The sequence below is a fragment of the Chiloscyllium punctatum genome, chromosome 11 (genome assembly GCF_047496795.1).
Source record: "Chiloscyllium punctatum isolate Juve2018m chromosome 11, sChiPun1.3, whole genome shotgun sequence".
Lineage (NCBI taxonomy): Eukaryota > Metazoa > Chordata > Chondrichthyes > Orectolobiformes > Hemiscylliidae > Chiloscyllium > Chiloscyllium punctatum.
The window spans coordinates 44,579,558-44,602,141 of NC_092749.1; the positions used below are offsets into that span (position 1 = coordinate 44,579,558).

General features: G+C 40.1%; 1 protein-coding gene across 14 annotated transcripts in view; it reads left to right on the forward strand.

Moving 5' to 3' along the window:
• The window catches only part of LOC140482942 (transcriptional-regulating factor 1-like), a 280,570-nt gene that overhangs the window by 211,053 nt on the left and 46,933 nt on the right, over positions 1-22,584 (forward strand). For 13 of the 14 annotated variants that reach the window (XM_072580708.1, XM_072580716.1, XM_072580712.1 and 10 more), the window contains 6 exons: positions 2,776-2,997; positions 9,278-9,641; positions 11,030-11,090; positions 14,880-15,019; positions 17,523-17,626; positions 18,904-18,979. In XM_072580708.1, coding sequence (XP_072436809.1) covers positions 2,776-2,997; positions 9,278-9,641; positions 11,030-11,090; positions 14,880-15,019; positions 17,523-17,626; positions 18,904-18,979 — 967 coding nt within the window. The remainder of the gene's footprint in view (positions 1-2,775; positions 2,998-9,277; positions 9,642-11,029; positions 11,091-14,879; positions 15,020-17,522; positions 17,627-18,903; positions 18,980-22,584) is intronic. The other variant, XM_072580718.1, reaches the window with a different exon arrangement.

The window sequence follows — 22,584 nt, forward strand, 5'->3', positions numbered from 1 at the left end:
ACAAGCATTAATGACTTATTGTTCAGTAGGTAGGCATGATATTCTTTACGTGGAGGTGGGTACTGCTGATGCTGGAGATTAGAGTTAAGATTAGAGTGATACTGGAAAAGCACAGCAGATCAGGCAGCATCCGAGGAGCAGGAAAATCGATGTTTCGGGCAAAAGCCCTACATCAGGAATGAGGCTAGGAGCCTCGGGGTGGAGAAATAAATGGGAGGGGGTGGGGCTGGGGAGAAGGTAGTTGAGAGTGCAATAGGTGGATGGAGGTGGGGGTAAAGGTGATTAGGTCAGAGAGGAAGGTGGAGCAGATAGGTAGGAAGGAAGATTGACAGGTGGGACAGGTCTTGAGGGTAGTGCTGAGCTGGAAGGTTGGAACTGGGATAAGATGGGCAGAGGGGGAAATGAGGAAACGAGTGAAGTCCACATGATGCCATGGGGTTAAAGTGTTCTGAGGCGGAAGATGAGGCGTTCTTCCTCCAGGGGTCAGATGGTGAGCGAGTGGCGATGGAGGAGGCCCAGGACCTGCATGTCCTTGGCAGAGTGGGATGGGGAATTGAAACATTCGGTCACCGGGCGGTGGGGATGATTGGTGCGGGTGTCCTGGAGATGTTCTCTGAAGCACTCTGCGAGAAGATATTTTTTAAACAATTGCTAATGAACAAACTTGGAAATATAATACAATGGAAGAACAATAATGACAAATAAGGAGAGGAGGTAACTAGTGGAATGATGGGGTAATTAGCCATTGAAATTTGATGCAGAGCATTGGGAAATCAAATGTTTTTGTCGAAAGAGCTACGAGAGCAACTTCAGTTAAAAGGTGTGCTTCTAAAGCAGGACCAAGAACGGGAAAACCTGGAGGTATATGTGCACAAATCATCAGTGAATCGGCAAGTCGAGAAAATGGTTAAAGTCTAGGCCTTCATACGTGGCCATTGTAGAGTCCAAAAGCAGGGATGTTATGATAAAACTTTATAAAGTACTAATTGAGCCTCACCAGGAATATTGTTTAATTCTGAGCACTACGATTATGGAATAACGTAAAGGTTTCATAAAGAGGGTAAAAAAGATTTGAGAATGGTTCCAGGGATGAGGGACTTCAGACATGAAGCCAGAGGTATTGAAGAGGTTTGGTGACGGTGTGCAAAAGCATGAAGGGTCTGTACAGCGTAGATAATGACAAACTCTCCCCATTGGCAGAGTTTGAATCTGAGTGCAGATTTAAATTAGGAAAAGCAGCATGAATTTTGTTTTTTGCTTTACCAGCATGTGGTAATAAGGAAATACCTGAAAGGTTTGTGGAGGCAGCAATTAACACGACTTTCAAAATGGAATTGAGTAAACACCTTAAGGGAAAATAAACTGCATGGTTGCCAGAAACTATCAGGGAATGTGACCAGCTAAATTGCTGATGCATTGAGCAACCAAGAGTCCAACTGATCAAATGGCCATTTACTTGCATAATCTTTTTTCCCTCGCAAAAAAAATAACTTTGCTCTTTTAAGTTGTAAGAACTTAAAAATGGTCTTTTTCATGTATTTGTCAATTCCTACAATAAATTGAATTGAGACTGCTTAATTGATGTAGAATTTTGGACTTTGTTTTATTGTTAGCTGAATTCATCATTCGTGTGTACTTCATATTACTTTCCATTGAACTAACCAAATGAGTTATTTTTACTGAATAGTTTACTGTTGCAACTTAAATATATTTAGGTGATTCATAGACTACGATAAACTTTGCCTTTATTGCTCATTAAAACACGATGCAGTCTTTACTGCTCAGTTGTCTGTTGTTTCATTATTCTGTCAGCCTTGCTAATTTTTAAAGTAGTAGAGATTCCTTTTGTGTTGGTTATATAATTGCCTCATGCTTGCCATCTTTTGGCATTTCATGATGATGATGTTTTGGGAACTTAGACAGCATTTACATCTTTTTTTGACAAAGCTCAACAGGATTGAGCAGCCCTGGCCTCCTTGATACTGCTCCTTCAACAACCACGGTGCTCATAGAAATAATAGATATACACCTGGTTGCTTCATACAAAATTTACAGAGATTTCTTGTATAGTAAGTGGTGGGTAAGATCTTCCATTTACAGCAAGACATTGGCAGGAGTTTGCTGGCAGTCATTCTGTTGGATGGAGAAGACGGTAAAGAGGAGTTTGAAGTAGTGGTGGGGAAGAGGGCCAAAATCCTTTTGGAGAACTGCAGCAGGATCCAAGGGAACCCTTCATTGCATGCCAGAGTGAACTGGAATGTAAGCTACCAGACCACTTTGAGTGTGGAAAAGCTGTAGTCCATTAAATTTCAGAACACCTGGTAGCCCATTAACATGGTGTAATATTACTGGAACAACCATCTTATGTTTGGTTGACATATTTGGATAATATATTTGCAGAGTCTTTGCTTGGTGAGTACAGTTTGTTTAAACTTGATAATTTTTTACTTAAAACATAGACTTGTTGAAAATTGAACTTATTTATCTGTAATTACATTGGATTACAATAAAATGCATATTGACAATTGAAACTAAGTGACCTCTGCAGAAATTAAGCCAATCCTGCCAAGTACATCAAGTCTTTGACTTTGATATATGTGTGTCGGACAACATTTTGAAATTTAATTTTAAAGATTCACTTGATGTATAACAACACTTAGAAACAAGGGGTATTACTTTAGAAAGCTTCTAGATCCTGTCTGACCTATCTCAGGTGTGTTGCTGTGATTAGACCCCTCTGTAACTGAGGCTGAAAGCCTTTGGTTGTCTGTACAGGATGAAGGAGAGAAGCAGCCTAAAGAGGTGGATAACCTCATGCCCATCATCATGCCTGTCTCTGTGCCTGTAAAGCTTCAGCCTGCTGAGCCCAGCAAGCAGGCCACCACTGCCAAGGACAAGCCTGCCAACTCTGTGTCAGATGATGAAATGCCAGTCCTCATGAAGATGACTGATTCTCCACCACACGCTCCCACAGTGGCCCAACCCTGCTCATCCTCTGTGAGTGCTGCCATTCTTGCAACTAACCCTGCCAATGGTGTTTTGTTTGAAACCCTTTGCTTTCCGGTGGGAAACGAGCATGGCTTTTGCTGCATGGTTTCAATTAGGACCAGATTGTTGGTAAAATACTAACTGAAGTTATTAGTTGAGGTGGGTTACAAGCCTGGGCTATATTCATTAATTGTGCAATTTGTGATTCATAGATAATTGATCTTTGAATAAAAGTGAGTTGGTTTTCAGTTTTTAAATAATTAACTGTTGATAAAAAGCACATAAAAGTCCTGCATGCAAACATGTACAGGATTATTAATTATTTAGTATTATAAACCAGATTCCCCTGGGATGCAAAGGGATTCTTGTCTGTATTAAATTTTGTTGTGTTTTTGTTTGCTTTTATCTGCCTTGCTATCGCCCTGTGACTTTGAAAAAAGAAACTCCTGTAGTCCCGTATTTCAACTCATTAGCAACTCGCTGAAAGGAATCTCATCTGTCCAGTGTTTTTTCAGTGAGGTAACGGTCAGCTGAAGAATCTACTTCACTTCCAATGACAATAAAAAATAGATTGTAATCTTGATCAATGTCACTGCCAGGCATTCTGTAGCACTACTTAAGCAATATTTGCTAAAAGAGATAGTAATTGTAACACACATTTCAACGAATCTGTCCTGAGAAGGATGTTTTAAAAATACATTTATTGCTGTGTTGTACTTTGTGTCATTTCTGTTCATTAAATACTTTGCTAATTGTCAGTTTCTTAATCTGTGCTTTTTTTTATTGAAACCTAAGGTAATCTTTGGGTCAGTAGTGCAAAATCCAGTATAATCACGTTTTTTAAAAATTCAGATATCATCTTTGACCTTGAGAAATGAAGTTTGTAACCATGCAACTTTGCTCTATGACAGTGCTGCCATTTCTTCTTTCTGTTTTTTGTTGCGCCTAATAATGATATAATGTGGTTTCATAGTTAAGATTTTGCCAAATGCAGAGTTCTTTCAACCAGGATTTCAGGCAGATCCTGTGATTATTATTGGTAACCATCTACTCTGGTTAAGTTGTCTCACGTCAGTTTGTTCAGAAATAGACCCACTATAAAGTCAAATTTTGACTGCAGACAAAACAATAATTCTTGCCTACAAAGAGCGTTACAGGTGGACAAGTTGTATTTCTCTATGATGGTGTAGATTTGGATAGTAGCTCTCTGATGGACGGCTGTTGCAATCAAGTATTGCCCTCACCATTTTAAATGCTTTTTCCTTACCATTCCTGCAAATTCCTTGTACAGAAATGCAATTTGTGCACCAGCTACCTTGCACACCACACCCAAGTGACCATTTGTAAATGCAAGAGGCACTGCAGTAAAGGGTTGCCACGTTATCTGGCCATGGAAAGTCATCACAACTGAGCTCAGATCTGCCTTTTGCTTACTGTGTATACATTTGTTTTCCTGAGAAGGGTCATTAGATTGGATTAAAATGCTTCTCTTTTTTCCCCTTCTGTTCCATTCAGCGTAAACCAGGAATGCTGTCTGCTGTCATCCCAGCCTTTATGCATCAATTTCACACTTGTTGATTCATTTCCCCACAAAGCCAGGGGCTACAAAAACTTAACATTTCTTATCTTAGACAAAAGTGGGTACTGCAGATGCTGGAGATTAGAGTCAAGATTAGAGTGGTGCTGGAAAAGCACAGCAGGTCAGGCAGCATCCGAGGAGCAGGAACATTGACGTTTCAAAGCGAGTTGAAAGAGCCCTGGAGGTGTTCTCTGAAGCACTTCTCATGACCTGTCCCACCTGTCTATCTTCCTTCCCACCTAATGGGAACAAAAGAGGAGATGACAAGTGCCAGTAATCTTCTTTGGTATCCCTTTTAAAAATTATTGTAGATTGTTTTAGAAACAAGGTAGAATGAGCTTGAGGAGGCGCACACTTTGATTAGCAATGATATTGGATAAGAGGGAGAATCCACAAAGGCTAGTATCAGAGGGATGGAGTGGTCGAGATAGGTTATTTTACAGTAGAGGTTCTAGTGCAGTGGAGGTGGAGATGGGCAGCTGTGCAGAAGGAGAAGTAGATTGGTTGGTAACATGATTGAATGAGATGCCATGCTGCAGATGCCCATCCAGCCTGGGAAGGTGGCCTCGTGGGGAATGAAATGATGTCAATGATAAAGGAATGGAGTTTGCTGCAAGAGCTGTAGATGATGATTTGCTGATATTGAACACAGAAATACAAGAAGATTGTGAGAAGAACCTTTTCAGATACTGGAGCAGTTTTCATGTCTTTGACAAATTATCTTCATAGAAAATTGTTTTATTGTTCTGGGAGGAAATATTATTGGCGCAATGAGAAAAATACACCATATGCAATTCCAGGTTTGGTCAAAGGATGATGAAATCACAAATATCGATGCACACATAAAGGTCATTACTGGGAAGCCCATTGAAGAGAAGGGTTATGACTTTTAACTGAGAATATGACTGCAAAAGACCCTGAACAAAGTGTGGAGTGAAAGAAAGTTGATTTGCATTGTCTTATGGAGAAGATTTATGATGTAAGTCATTCATTGAACTGTGTAGAACTTGTTAACACAGTACTTTCCTAAACTGTAAGAAAAACCTAGGGAACTATAGGTTATGGAACTGTAGATCCATGAGCATAATGTCAGTGGTGAAAGTTGTTGGAGGGTATTGTGAGAGACAGGATCTACATGCATTTGAAAAAGCAAGAACTGATGAGGGATAGTTAGTGTGGCTGTATGCGTGAAGAAACATGTCTCTCAATTTTGCTTGAGTTCTTTGAAGATGTGACAGAAAAGTACAGTTTGGCTATATGGACTTCAGCAAGGCCTTTGTCAAGGTTTTGTATGGTAGACTGGTTCGTAAGGTTAGCTCACATGGAATCCAGGGAGAGCGAGCCAATTGGGTTCAAAATTGACGAGACAGGAGTTAGAGGTTTGTTCAAACTAGAGACCTGTGACCAGATGCTGGAGATTAGAGTCAAGATTAGAGTGGTGCTGGAAAAGCACAGCAGGTCAGGCAGCATCCGAGGAGCAGGAAAATCGATGATCCTCAAGGATCGACGGTGGGTCCACTGTTGCTCCTTATTTATATCAATGTTTGTCTGAGAATATTGGAGACATGGTTTGTAAATTTGCAGATGACACCAAGATTGGTAGTACAATGAAGTGAAGAAGGTTATCTAAGAGTACAAGATATTAAACAACTGGGCCAGTGGGCTGAGTAATGGCAGATGGAGTTTAATTCTGATAAATGCGAGGTAATATATTTTGGTATGACAAACCAGTGCAGGACTGACAGTCAGTGTTGGACCCTGGGGAGTGTTACTAAATAGAGAAACCTAGGAGTGCAGGTCATAGTTGCTTGAAATTGGCGACACAGGTAGACAGGATGGTGAAGAAGGTGTTTGGCATTAATGCCTTCATTGGTCAGATCACTGAATACAGGAGTTGGGATGTTATGTTACAGCAGTACAATATACTCGTAGAATCACATTTGGACTACTCCCTAAAATTCTCATCACCCATCTACAGGAAGAAAGTTATTAAACTGGAAAGGATGCAAAAAAGATTTACAAGGATGCTACCAAGACTGGACAGTTTGAGTTATCAGGCGAGGCTGGGATTTTTTTGCCTGGAGCAATGGAGGCTGAGGGGGGACATTGTAGAGGTTTGTAAAATCATGAGAGGCATAGATAAGGTGAATAGCCAAGGTCTTTTCCAAGGGTAAGCGAGTCCATAACTGGAGGGCATTTGTTAAAGGTGAGTGAGAGGGGAAAGATTTAAAATGGACCTGAAAGGCAACATTTTGTACACAGCGGGTGGTGTGTATATGGAGCCAGCTACCAGAGGAAGTGATAGAGGCATGTACAATTATAACATATAAAAGAAATTTGGACAAGTACATGGATAGGAAAGGGGGATAAGGGACAAGCAGAGGCAAGTAGGACTAGTTCAGTTTAGGAAACCTGGTTAGTATAGGTGAGTTGGGCCAACGGGTCTGTTTCCGTGCTGTATGCCTCTTTCACTATTAAGTGTTATGACTAGAACAGCTTAGTAAGTTAACTTAGATGATTATGGGTGAAAATCTCAGAATAGAATGGGGGGACAAAAGGCAGTGCTGGGAAACCTGAAGTGCACGGTCTGAGTGGAGTTGAATTATCAACTGAAAAACAAATGAAGGCTTGTGAGGAAAAATTAAAAGCTAAAATTATATAATTAGGCTTGGAAGAGCTTTTATTTAAGAGTACAGTCCCTGACCCTGTCAGAGATTGTAGAAATGTCCAAAGTAATTACAAATGCTTTTCTAAAATGCTTACTAAAAGAATTTCGAAGGTGCAGTGGACGGGTTGGACCGAAGAGTCTCTTTCCATGCTGTACATCTCTATGACTCTATAAGATGGCCTGGAAACTGGCATGCAAAAAACCCATAACATCAGTCATTGATTAATCTCACTGTAAGGAAGTGAACTTCCTCCTTGGACCACCTTGGTTTGATGGCTCATGACTGTTCTACATGTTTTTTATTCAGATTAAAATGGTCCATTGTTCACAAGATTTACTTGTAATGAAACAGCTATGTTTTAAAATAATTAAAATAGAAATTGCTGGTAGAACTCAGCCGGTTGGCAGCATCTATGGAAAGCAGAGTGAACCTTTTGTTTAAACATCATGGTGACTCTACATCTGGTCATTCTGAAGTGTTACTGGAATCAAAATATTACCTCTGCTTTCTCCCCATAGAAGTTGCTAAATTTGCTATGTACCACCAGCAATTTCAGTTTTTGTTTCCAGTGCCCAACATATGCAGTTCTTCATGTTATACTTCAAAATACTTTGGGAGCTGCTCCTGCTTATTCTGTAAAATACAATTATTACTTACTCAATCACAAAAAAAGTCACCTTGATTTCCTCTCCATCTGTATGAAATGGGCGGCACGGTGGCTCAGTGGTTAGCACTGCTGCCTCACAGAACCAGGGACCTGGGGCAACTGATGGTGTCTTTGTTTATTTCCTCGAGATCCTCTGGTTTCCTCCCCCAGTCAAAAATGATCAGGTTAGGTGGATTGCCTGTCGCATCCAAGGGACCTGCAGGCTATATAGAATAGCCATAGTAAATGAGAGTTAACGTCTCTCACAACCTTAAAGACACGTAAAATTTTAAACATTGCTTCTTTACTTCCATCCTCTCTAGAATTTGTAGTTGCCCAAAAACTCTCAGTAGCCTTTCAGACAGCTAGGCACACACCTGTGTACTGTGGCAGCTATTGTTATTTTATATCCATCTAGTAGCAGGTATTCTTTGGAGTAAATTGGCTCTTCTAGAATTGAATTTGGAGGCAATGCTAATGCCGTTTGAAACTCACATTGCTTATCTGTGTACGTCATCAACCAGCAATGAGCCAAATCGCTAGTTGAGTCTTCACATTCACAATCCTTATTTCATGGTTTTACTGAGACATAAGGGAAAATAAATTTCTTTCCAAAAATCCTCAAGTTAGTAACTCTGCCACACCCATACCCCTTTGAAATCAGTGGAGGGTTATGCTGTAATGCTAATGCCAGCTGTTTGACTTGCTTTCGAAGGAGTGCTGTAATATTGCTTCTTCTGTATGCTTAAAGATATACTGTTTACTCCCACTAACAAGGCTTTCAGAGGGAAAGTGTGTGCATGTTGATCTGTTTCTGTTTCAATTTTTGTTTCCTCTACTGATGCATGAGCAGGGTACAGAGTTGGATGTGCTGTTCTTCCTTTAACATGCTTATTTTTAAATTTGTAATTGTACCTTTGGTGCTCCTTGTTTTCACAGTGATTCTGTTTTTCTCTTGACCATTTTTTTTCCTACATTTAATCTTATGTACTTACTGAGTCCATCTTTAATGTTGGAGATGAGGGGGAAATCCTTGCTTGGAAAGGGGACATAGCCTTCATGCAAAAAGGAATCAGAACAACATCTTCTGATTTGAAACAAAAGGTGGAAATTCCTGGAGAAACTCAGCAGGTGTGGCAGTGTCTGTGGTGGGAAAGCAGAGTTGATGTTTTGAGTCCAGTTGCCAGATTACCAGGGATCTGCTAACTGGACTCAACTATTAACTTTGCTTTCCAGCCATAGATGCTATCAGACCTGATGGCTTTCTCCAGCAATTTCTGTTTTTGTTTCACATCTTCAGCTGATTATTCAATTAATATTACATTTTCCATGCATTATTTATTCTCAATCTTTGTTGAAAAAAAACCAATAAAATTCAAACTATAAACTTCTTAGGAATCTATCCGAAAGTGTCAAGCCAGTGGTTCACAGTCAGAAGATAGCTACAGAACTCAGCGAGACAAAAAGAAGTATCGGCATCGACCAGAGCCCCTCTACATTCCTCCACCTTCTGTCAACCTCTCTACTTCATATCAAGGCGCTACGCTGTACCAAAGTCAGCTCCGTTCACCAAGAATCATGGGAGATCACCTGCTGGACAGGACACACGAGCCCCCACCCTACACACCACCCCCGATGTTAAGTCCAGTGAGACAAGGCTCTGGCCTTTTCAGCAGTGTCATTTCATCTTCGTACATTGGCACTTACACTGCACTGCCGCTCACCCCTTCAACACCACGCATCCTGCTTGGCCGTACCAGTGAGTATTTTATGTTTAACTTTGCTGTATTGGTACTGATTTTTTTTCATTGAGAAGATCCAATCTTGAATTTGGTTTGATTCAAATTTCAGGGAGATGTTTCAACATCGTTATACTTGGGTTTTTTTTTAGTTGGTCATATTCTCCAAGCCAAGCAGTTTAACAAATTCTGCTAGGTTGCAGTTTAAGAAAGGTTTGAACACAATGTTAAATTACTTTTGTCAGACTTGTTTACATTGTTTTTTGTTGATTATGGTTAAGTGCTTGAGCTTGAGTTCATACTTTTTTTGCTGGATGAATTTAATTAGGTATACGTTATGTTTCTAGTTGGTAAAGGTCTCCTGTTTAATGTACAATGAAATGGTTTCAATGTTTGTTCTTGGCTGCTGTATGATGGATTTTGGGAACCCATGTATGTAGCAGGATAATCCAACAGACTTTTAAATGTTCAGTGCCAACCAACATTTCCTGAATAACATTGCAATTGCATTATGCATCCTAATTTCAGATCATATGTTGCTGAGGAAGGTATTTATAATTTGGTATTCTGACAGTCTTTAAAACTGGTATACCCGTACTTAGCTTTGATAGTCAAGTGACTTAGGTAACATTAGAAACTATTGTGTAGGCACAAGAATTTATCAAAACTAGTAATGACATTTTGTCTTTTGTTTCAAAGAGCTACAATTGAAAAGTGAAGAATTATACTTCAAATGTACAGAGCCTTAGTCAGACGCATGAATATTGTTCAGTTTGACAACATTACACAGAGCGGATAGATTGAGTTCAGATACACAATTTTTTCATTAGAACAATATTGTAGTTTAAGCTTTAATTGACACTTGTTTGTATAAGTTTGATTAAATTCTAAACTGAGGGAAATAGAAATAAGCATCTTTAAAGCAATGAAATACTGCATCTAGCCTTTCTGCAAGAAATTCAAAGTGATGAGGTGAAATCTTAAAATTTGAACTCGAGGAAGGAGTGAAATCAGGAAGCTCTATTTTACAAGAGGAATGGAATTCTGAAACTCTTTCCCGATACATGGTCAATGTTGGGTCAGTTCAACCTATTAAGGATTGAGAGGATAGGTTTTTATTAGAAAAATTGGCGTTAAGGGGTAAGGTCTAATAGCAGGTGAATGGAGTATGTATCAGCCATTTTCTTCTTGAATGGTGGAAAAGGTCCAGGTTGAATGTTCTGCTCTGGTTCTTGTGTTGCCATATGTCTTAAGTAAAATGCAAATATTCCCTGGGTTGGTTAGATTGAAGCCATGTCACACAGAATGAACTAATGACTGTTTTAGTTAATATTACAAAAAATTCTTTTTTTTTAACTGACGCATGATTGAAGAATGACCTCTTATTATTGTTTTGCCCTGATTTCAGATAGTATTGATGCATTGACAATAACCCCTGGTCCTGGGGAGCAAACTGTTGATATTGAACCGTAAGTGACCTCTTTTAACTAATGCTTAAGACAGTACAGTGAAATTGGTTGTTCATGCCCTTCCCTTCCACACTCGAGAAAACTGCATTACCTATTGAAGCACACGTTGATGCTTCATTCAAATGTTCATGCTCTGTCACAGTATTATCAATCCCTTTAAAATTATTTTAAAAAGCTTTTTTGTGTTTGTTCTATCTTCCACTCTATTCCAAAATAATTACACTTTAGAAGGGAAAACTTCAATGTCCCTCAAAATCGAGGGAATTACACATTGCTATCCCCATATTTCTTGGCCTAGAAATGTCTTGATTTTGAATAGATTCATAGTTCAAAATGTACAAGCTAGCCAACAACGAGGAGGATAGTAATAGATTTGAGGAGACTGTTGAAATGGGCAGAATATGACCGGTGGAACTTACGCACAGAAAAGTGAAGTGATGAATTTTTGTAGGAAGACTGGAGTGAATGAAAATCAGTTGCATTATATAGTATTTTTAAAGACTGCGCAGGAGCCAAGAATTCTAGGTGTGTATTTACATATATCTTTTGAAGGTCAAGAAACAAGTTATGAAGGTAGATCTAAAACAGTATGAATATTTACAGCCATCCCCTTGACCTTACTATCTCACCTGGCTGTTCTACTTTCAACATGTTCAAGATAAGGTCATCTCTAATCATAATGGACCATTCTGTACCCATACCTCCCTACCCTATCTCAATTTTGTTGCCTTTGTATCTGCTCCTTGAAAACACTCGCCCTAATCCACGTACAATTGCACTTTCAAAATCCCACAGTCTAATATTTGGTACTCTCTTTCAGAGCTACAAATTTGCTCAACTCTGCCCTCACTTCTACCTTTGTCATAATCCAAACAGGAAACAATAATCTCTTTCACGAAGGCTGTTCCTCCAGAGCCTGTTGTTTTTGATCATCATTCTTGGCTTTGCAAAGAGGTACTGGTGTGCAAAATCTGAGGTTATTCTAAACCTTTATTTATTACTGGTTAAGTCTTAGCTCAGATAAAATGTCTGAGTGAATTCTGAACACCACACTTCACAAAGGATTTCCTACCTTTGAGATGGTACAGTAGAATCCACAGATGAACATACCTCCTGATTCCTCAAAGCCCGATGGATTACTTCCTATTTGCTTGGACAAGTGCAGCTCCAACAAGATTCTGGAAGATTAAAAACATCTAGAGACAAAGCACCCTACTTGACTGGGACTCCATCTAACTAGGTGAAGTTGCCATAGTCCGAGAGACCTTAGGGCTGTGCTCTCATTGGAGAGAGACAGCTGGTGATGAGTTTAACCTGAGGGTGACCGTATCCCAGACAAGGGGCAGGGTTGAGAAAGCGGGACCATCGTAGTAACGTCAGCTGTTGGTATCATTCTGAATTGCACACCAGCTATTCAGCCAACTGAGCTAACCAAGCCCTGTATTCCATTTAACACTTTCAGCATTCACTTAATCATTAACACACAGTAGCAGAAGTGTGAACTACCCAAATGATGCATTTAAACAACTCATTAAGGCATCTTGGATAGCTCCTCCCAAAGCTTGACTTCTCCTGACCAGAAAGACATGTGTGGGAATACCACAAAATGCAAGTTCCGCTCAAAGCCACACACCACCCTGATTTGGAACTATGTCTCTGTTCCTTCACCGTCACTGGGTAGATTCAAGCATTCCTCCCCTATACTATAAGGACTGCAGCAGTTCAAGAAGGCAGTTCACCTTCACCTTTGTTTCCAAGATCACTTAGAGAAAACTGATAAATGTTGTCCAGCTAGTGACTCCCACATCCTGTGAATGAATATGGCAGTTGCCCTTACAGCAGAAAAGAATAAGAAAGCTAGAGATGTTCAAAATCATGAAGGGTTCTGAAAACAAAGAAAAGGAAGGACTTCTCAGTACCAGAAGGGACTGTAACCAGAAGATGCAGATGTAAAGTAATTTGTAAAATTGAGCAAGAAAATGTTTTTACACATGAATTATGATGGTTGGGGATGACCTTCTTACAAGGGAGGTGAAGAAAAATCCAAGAGTAACTTACAAAAGAGATTGAGTAAATATTTGAAAGGCAATTATTTGTAGGGCATTGGGAAAAGGACAGGGCTGGTGAATAATAGTTTCTCCCATGTTTTATTATTGTATGATTCCACTGAGCTGTTCTGTTACACTGCAAAAGAAGTTGCCAGAACAACTGGGCAGCACTGGATATACCTAAAAATAAGGGGTCAACATGGTGAAGCTGCAAACCGGGCCTATGTATAAGCAGCAAGGGATAGACAGAGCTAAGCGATTTCAAAGAATGAGATCTAGGCTCAGCAATCCTGCCATATCTCGTTGTGAATGGTGGTGGTCAGTCAAAAAACTCAGTGGAGGAGGCGGTTTACACTTCTATCCCCATCCTCAATGGTGGGTGACCCCAGCAAGTCAGTGGAAAAGACAAGACTGAGGCATTTGTGACAATCTTCAGTCAGAAGTATTAAGTGGATGATTCTTTGGAAGTCACCAAATTTCACAGATGTTAATCTTTCACATGGTGTCAAGACATGGCTGATGACATAAGATGCTGCAAAGGCATTGGACTGTCATACTGAAGACTTGTGATCCAGAACTTGCAATACTCCTAGCCAGCCTGTTTCAGTATGCTATAACACTGGTAACTATTCAGTAATGGCGAAAGTTGCCCAGGTACGCCCTGTACACACAGAGCAGGATAAATCCAATCTCCAAGCCACTCACCATCCTGTTTTGGAACTATATATCTGTTCCTTCACTGTCAGTAACTCAAAAATCCTGGAACCCTCTAAGACTATTGTGCATCACCTAAAACTTACAGATTGCACAGTTAAAGCAGGCAGCTCACACAGGGCAGTTAGGGATGGACAACATATGCAGCCATTGATGCCACAGATAATTAATATTTGAACCACTACAAAATATTCCTTGTTACTTCGCTCAAATAATTGCGATAAGCATGGAAATGTGAACCGTTTGGTAAAATTAAACAAAATCTAACATCAGTGATTTCTTGGTGATGGAACAGGTATATGTTTGGAAGCGTACTTCAACTTTAAGTCAAGTATCAAGATTGCAAAATGTCTACTTCAACCTTGGATAGTTATTCGGCAAAAGAGATCGACACTGTTCCCAGTATTTGGTGAAAGTTTCTCCTCATTCGCTGTTGGATGCAAGACAAGCAATACAATGACTCATGGACATTTGAAGAGTCTGAGGGATAGTTGGTGATGTTGAGCTGGGAGTCTGCAATGTACATCTGGGAACTGTTGCGGTTCCAGCTGATGAAAACAAGGAGTAGCATATAAGAGTAGAAATAGGCGGGGACTCTGGATAAGTCTTTGGGATACCAAAAGTCAAAGCCAGCAGCATGAAGCAAAACCAGTACTAATGATATTCTGGCTTTGACGAGATAAGACCAACTTGGTGTTTGTTTGGGTATTCAGTTTTTCAATATCAGTGTTTTAAAATTAATCATGAAGATACTGACTTCGCGAAAGATTTTCAGTTAGTATTGGTTGCTGCTTGGGCTGCGTGAAGGTTGAATCTTATTGGTACTGGAATTACTTTTAAAATAAAAATAATTTTAAGGTTTGAAGTTTCATTTGAATTAGTGTTTCATATGGAATACTAATGATTATGACTAAATATGTTTATTAAATTTTGAAATTTGGATCTTTCCAATACAGTTTCAATCCACTAATCTTGTAGCAGTTTAACTGTTGCTTGGAAATACTGAAATGTGTACTTATTTTGTCAGGCGAATCAATATGGGGTTACGTTTTCAAGCAGCGATTCCAGCATTACGAGAAAGGTCATTGGTTGAAAATGATGTCTCCAAAGCAGACCTGGTGTGGAAGCCTTGGTGTGAACTGGAAGACCCAGAAATGCAACAAAAAGGTTTTGTGCCTCTTCAAATTTTTGCAGTTTAGTCCATTACATAGATGGTTTTATCAGAAAATATTCTGCCTAATGTCCTACCTTTTACAACTTTATTTTCTACTTTCCACAACCAAATGAAGACCCCACTAAGAATTTAATGATTGGTTATCAATGAATTTTCCTTTCAGCTTCAGATACTTGTAGTTCTGTACTACATTCAGCCAGTGATCCTTTCTTGGTCAGCATCCAGGACCCAATTGAGCATCAACTCTTTGGAGCTATTATCTGATATTTTAGAGACTGACATAATCTGACTCCGTGAATTTCCAATTGATGTAATGTTAAAATGTCTGTAGAGTTATGGTGAGACTGAAATGCTTTTATTCTCATTCACACTTTCATTGCTTTTTAATATTTCATTTAAGAATCTTGAAATGGATTCAGATATCTCCAAATACATGCATTGTGTGACATGCATTTGAGCTAGACAGACCCAAGGCTCTTGGTCTTTGCTGTGGTGTGGCTGATCTCAGTGGGCATGACAGTGCATTTATATCTTTAGCCTGGGAGGAGAAAAACACAATTGATTTCCTGCATCTAGTTCTGTCACTGATTGTTTGGTGTACGTAGTAGGTGGGAAGCCTTTGCCAAACACTTTGGTCCAGATCGTCTGATCAGGCCCATAAACCCAGTTTACAAACTTAAGGAAAAAGAAATACACACTTTCCTTTGGAGGAGTTTTCCACACAAATGTAGGGGTGGCACAGTGGCTCAGTGGTTAGCACTGATGCCTTACATCAGCAGGAACCCAGGTTCAATTCTAGCCTCAGGTGATTGTCTGTGTGGAGTTTGCCACATTCTCCCCATGTCTGCGTGGGTTTCCTCCCACAGTGCAGAGATGTGTAGGTTGAGCGAATTGGCCATGCTAAATTGCCCAGAGTGTTTAGGGATGTGTAGGTTAAGTGCATTAGTCAAGGGAAAATGTAGAGTAATAGGGTAGGAGAATGGGTCTGGGTGGGATACTCTTTGGAGGGTTGGTGTGGACTTGTTGGGCCAAATGACCTGTTTCCACACTAGGGACTCTAAGATTCCATGTCTGGGATCAGGAACTTCTCAGCTAAGTCATGTAGACCAGACCAACAAGCCATGCAGCCAGCAGTGAAAAGGATCATTGTTGAAAACACACCTCTTTCGACATTGCCTACTACATTCCAAGATTTTAAGTCCTGAAATCGCTGATACCTACTGAGACGTACAAAGCATGAAAGGGAAATGGGCAAAGGCTTAGGGAGGCACGAAGGTGTTGAGGTAAGATGTCAGGTAAGTAGGTGAGGGTTTATGATCGCTTTGGGAGGGATGGGGTGAGTGTAGGTCTGGATGAAAGGATGAAGTGGGGGGAATTAGATTGGGGAGAGTGGATTGTGGATCAGCTGATGGTTGGTGAGCAGTGGGTTAGGGCAGTGGGTTGGGCCCTGTACTGTTCGGCAGAAAGGAAACTGGTTGCCAAAAGACAAAATGCTGGAAAATCTCAGCAGGTCTGGCAGCATCTGTGAGGAGAGAAAAGATTTGACATTTCGAGTCTAACTGACCCTTTGTCAAAACTCGTTGCATCTGGCTGATGGTGATGGAGACATGTAGGCTTGGACTGAGCTGGATCCACTGGTGTTGAGGAATGATGAGTTGGTCATTGCGGGATCAGTTTTACAGTTAGCATGGAGGCAGCAGTTTTTAAACCCTCTAGGTTTTTATGCTTAAGTACGGTAAATTGGGCAGCAGTCTGAAAGCTAGTGCTTCAAATAAACCTGTTGGACTATAACCTGGTGTCGTGTGACTTTTAACTTGGTAAATTGGTCATTTTCCTGTAAAATCTCTGACTTTGAGTCAAAGGTCGGACCTTTGTCAGAAGGTTCCAAATAACTGTCTGTCAGAAGTTTCAACTTTCCATGCAGTTCCCACATAGTCAGTGCATTGGAATTTACATGTGGTCCCTACCCACGTCTTCCAACATTCCGAAGACCGAAAGTTCTTAACATCTCCCAAATATTGGCAAATAAGCAAAGTCATGAAAATTAATTGTTGGTTGCAAAACATTTAAATTGCTAGTGGTTCATCAATTGAACACACTGGCAATTTTTAGTGTAGATGAGTTTTTAGGATTCTGCTACAGTTCCATTGTTTTTAAAGAAAGCACTCAAGTTATATTTTTGTCTTGTACTTGCAGAGAAAGAAATCTTTCCTTTACATATTGCTTTTGCTTCCTTGAAATATTCTGAATTCCCTCATGGATGTTGAAGTATTTTCAAAGCTGTTGTGCAGGCAAACACACCAAGCTATTCACAATTAATTCAACAAAAGAAAAGCTATATGTTCTACTGTTCATTAAGGAATCATTGTAGACCACAAAACATTTTCCTGTGCTTTTAACCATGACATGAAAGCTTGGATTATTTGATCTTGTTTATGAAGGTTGAAAAAAAAATCAAAACTTTTATATAAAACTTGATTTTATACCTTTTTACAGTGGAAGACCTGCTGAACATGGCTTGCTCTAGTGTGGTACCAGGTGGTGGGACAAATCGAGAACTTGCTCTCCATTGTCTTTCTGAGGCACATGGTAACATTTTGGTAAGTGTGACATTAAAAATGGTTTACAGCTTGTACAACACACATTTTCTTTTGAATTGTTTTGAAGTGCACCGATAACAAGTGGAAGATAAAGATTGTCGTGGATCTGGATTTTAATACATTTTATCATTGTTGCTCATGAGAATCACAGCTTCTGTTTCATTTTGTAACAACCAAGTATTTTCAATCACATCTTCTTTATAACTGTGGTGCTAGTTTGTTCATAAATATACCATTGTTGAAGGTCTTCAAATGAAACATCACATATTTCTGTTTTGTGGATTTTGAAAATTAAGAAATATTTATGCTTTAATAACTGTAGAAGTGATTTATTATTCTAAGGAGCAACCTTGCTGAAAATAATTTAGTTTTATCTTTTTTATGCACTGTATCGATAACAGGAAAAAAAGGCAATTTTGGAAAGAATAAATAAATAGGTTGGAAAGGTATTAAGTTGTTAAGCATTTGCAAAGGTTAATGTTTTGTTGTGTGACTTTTTCTTTCCTTAGGATAGCCTACTAAATAGAGGTTAAGAGAACATTGATGGTTGTAATCCACAATCAAACCGCTTTATCTTATCTCCACACAGTAAAACATTAGGTATTGATAAATAATGATAAGAATTAGGAAATGGAAAAGAAACCGAAAACTCAATAAACCACCTAGATGTCTTTTTCTCTGTCAACATTATTCATATATGGTGTACAGTACTTTGGCTACATCTGTCTTTTTCTTGTAAGCACTGTCAATTTAGCTGCTGAATTTAAACGTGTTTTGTGCTATAACTTCTACGGAAGATAGCAAAATTTTAAAGATGTTGTTACTTTGTGTACAATTTCTGATGACATCTCAACAAAACAATTTAGCACCAATTGTACAACTTCCATGAATGAATAATTGGCTTAACCCCTTCATTTATGTAATGACTGATTAGTCTCATTCTGTCCACATGTATGATGTCTGCAAAAGAGGCTGTGTGAGATTGATGAATGATATGTTATATGACTGAAACCAACTATCAAATTTTTCTGATTTTGTACTTTGGAGATTTAAAGTTTATTACAGGGAAGTAAATTCTTTACAAAGTTTCATTTGAGTATAGCACAAAAGAGTGTAACTAAATGTATCGTGCCAAAATTTACAGTCAGGAAAAACAGAATGGAGTTGTCTATAAATATGAAGAATGTTGTGCTTCCCTGTTCTGTTTCTCTTTCAAATTGTGGCCCTTCAGGATGCTGCGAAAATATTAAATGTCTTTCTGTTTCCTTTTATGGTAGGTGGCTGTGGATATTTTACTGATGAAGATGCCTATTAAAGCCAAACCTCATCCACTGGCTGATTATCACTATGCTGGTATGTAAAATCTTGACACACACAAGTTTTTTTTAAAAAATCATTGGATAGGGTCAAAAAGCACGGAAAGAAATCCTTTGTTCCAGTCAGTCTATGCTGACTGTAATCCATGCTAAACTGCCTGCATTTGGCCCATATCCCTCCAAACATCTCTTATCCATGTACTGATCTAAATGTCTTTTAATTGTTGTAACAATATCTGCACCCACCATTACTTGCGGAAGTTCATGCGACACGACTCACTCTGTGTTTAAAAATATGCGCCCTAGTCTTTAAATCCCCCACTCTGGGGAAAGGATTATGATGATTAACTCTATCTATACCTCTCGTTATTTTATAAAGCTCTATTAAGGGAATCTGTTAACCACCTCTGTGCCAGTGAAAAATTCCCACCCTATCCAGCCTCTCTTTATAAATCAATCCCACCACTCTGGCAACATCCTGATAAATCACTTCTGAACCCTCTCCAGATGAATAATACCTTCCGATAACATGGAGACCAGAACTGGACACAGTATTCCAGAAGAGGCCTCACCAATATCCTGTACAACCTCAATATAAATCCCAACTCCTTTAGCAGGAAAATTGACATTTCAGGCCAGAGCTCTTCGTCAGAAATGAGGCTGGGAGCCTCTGGGTGGAGAGATAAATGGGAGCGGGGTGGGGCTAGGGAGAAGGTAGCTGAGAGTGCAATAGGTGGATGGAGGTGGGGGTAAAGGTAATAGGTCGGAGAGGAGGGTGGAGCAGATAGGTGGGAAGGAAGATTGACAGGTGGGACAGGTCATGAGGGTGGTGCTGAGCTGGAAGTTTGGAACTGGGGTGAGGTCGGGGAGGGGAAATGAGGAAACTGGTAAAGTCCACATTGATGCCCTGGGGTTGAAGGCTCCCGAGGCAGAAGATATGGTTTGCTTCCTCCAAGCGTCAGGTGCTGAGGGAGTGGTGATGGAGGAGGCCCAGGACCTGCATGTCCTTGGCAGAGTGGGAGGGGGAGTTGAAATGTTCGGCCGTGGGTTGGTGGGGTTGCTTGGTGCGGGTGTCCTGGAGATGTTCTCTAAAGCGCTCTGCGGGAAGGCGTCCTGTCTCCCCAATGTAGAGGAGATTGCATCGGGAGCAATGGATACAATAAATGACGTGCTGAAGTGCAGGTGAACGTTTGAGTGCTTTAGAGGACATCTCTGGGACTCCCGCACCAATCAACTTTACCACCCCATGGCTGAACATTTCAACTTCCCCTCCGTGTAGGTCCTGGGTCTCCTCCATCGCCACTCCCTCACCACCTGACGCCTGGAGGAAGTATGCCTTAGCTTCCGCCTATGGGCCCTTCAACCCCAGGATGACAATGTGGACTTCACCAGTTTCCTCATTTCCCCTCCCCCACCTGACCCCAGTTCCAACCTTCCAGCTCAGCACCATCCTCATGACCTGTCCCACCTGTCAATCTTCCTTCCCACCTATCCGCTCCACCCTCCTCTCCGACCTATGACCTTTACCCCCAACTCCATCCACCTATCTGCTCCACCCTCCCCTCCGACCTATGACCTTTACCCCCAACTCCATCCACCTATTGCACTCTCAGCTACCTTCTCCCCAACCCCACCCCCTCCCACTTATCTTGCCAGCCTCATTCCTGATGAAGAGCTTCAGCCTGAAACGTCGATTTTGTTTTTGCTGCTTGGATGCTGCTTGACCTGCTGTGCTTTTCCAGCATCTGCAGACCTCACTGTCCCCCAACTCCTTTACTCTGTGGTCTCAACAATAAAGGCAAGCATGCTAAATACTGCCTTAACCACCCTGTCTATGTGTGATGCAAACTTCAAAGAATTATGTACCTGAACTCCTAAATCTCTCTCTCTTCTACAACACTACCCAAGGCCCTACTTTTAATTTTATAAGTATTGCCTTTGTTTTGTTTTATGAAAATGCAATACTTTACATTTATCCAAATTAAACTCCATTTGCCACTCTTTATTCCATTGCCCCGATTGATCAAGATCTCGTTGGAATCTTAGATAACTTTTTAACAGTGTCATTGGCTAGGCCAGCAGTTATTGCCCATCCCTGATTGCTCAGAGGTTCATTTAAGAGTAAGCCACATTGTTGTGGTGTGGAGTTGCATGTCATCCAAACCAGATAAAGCTGGCAGTTTCTTTCCGTAAAAGAACATAATTGAACCAGATGGGTTTTTTTCCTGACAATTGATTTTATAGTTGTCATTTAGACACTCAATTCCATATTTTTATTGAATTCAGATTCCGCTATCTGCCTTGGTAGGATTCAAACCCAGGTCTCTGGAACATTACCCATCCAGGATTAACAGTCCAGCAATAGTACCACAGGGAAGGCCATTACCTTCTCTATGATTTTATATGTCTTGAGATCTGTATTCAAACTTTAATGTTAACTGTTTCCCTCTCCACCAATGTTGACAGATTTACTGAATATTCCCCCTATTTTCTGTTTCTCTTGTACAATGGTTCTGTTTCCTGCTCTTTTTCAAAATCATGTCATGGGATTTTTGTACATCCTCCTAAGAGAGAACAAGAAGCATCAGTCCAACATCTTATTGAAAGATTGCACCTCTGACAGTGCAGCACATTCTCAGTACTGCACTGGAGTGTTGGCCTTGTATTTACACTCAAATCTCTAGAATGGAAGTGAACCCACAACCTTCTAACTTGAGTGACAAGACAAATACTAACTCGGCTATGGCTGACGGTAATACACAGATTGCTACAATAGTCAGTAAGAAATTGAGAAGTTATCTGTAAGAATAATAGGGTGGTTATAGTAGGAGATTTTAACTTTCCAAACATAGACTGGGACTGCTGTAATATTAAGGGTTTAGATGGAGAGGAATTTGTGTGTACAAGAAAATTTTCTGAGTCAGTATGTGTATGTACCTACTAGAAAAGGTGCAAAACTTTACCTAGTCCTGGAAATAAGGCAGAGTAAGTGACTGAGATGTCAGTGGGGGAGCACTTTGGGAGCAGTGACCATAATTCTATTAATTTTAAAATAGCGATGGAAAAGGATAGACGGAATCTGACAGTTAAAGTTCTCAATTGGAGGAATGTTAATTTTACAGTATTAAGCAAGATCTTTGAAAAGTTGTTTGCAGGTAAAGGGATGGCTAGAAAACGGAAGCCTTAAAAAATGAGATAAAGTCCAGAGGCAGTATATTCCTGTTAGGGGGAAGGGCGAGGCTGGTAGGTGTAGGGAATGCTGGATGACCAGAGAAGTTGAGGTTTTGATTTAAAAAAAAGAAGGAAGCATATGTCAGGTACAGACAGGACAGATCGAGTAAATCCTTAGAGTATAAAGGCAGTAGGAGTATACTCAAGAAGGAAATCAGGAGGGCAAAAAGGGAACATAAGATAGCTTTGGCAAATAGGGTTAAGGAGAATCCAAATGGATTTTATAAATACATTCAGCACAAAAGTCAAAACAACAGCAGTTTTAAAAGGGAGAAGAGCAGACAAAGGAAGCACATGGTGAGGGCATTGCAAGAGAGAGTGAGAGAACCTGCACAGTTACCGCCTTTGCTGTTTGAATTCTTGTATCGCTGGACATCGGAGTGCATCTGGGAAAATTAACAAACAGTGAAA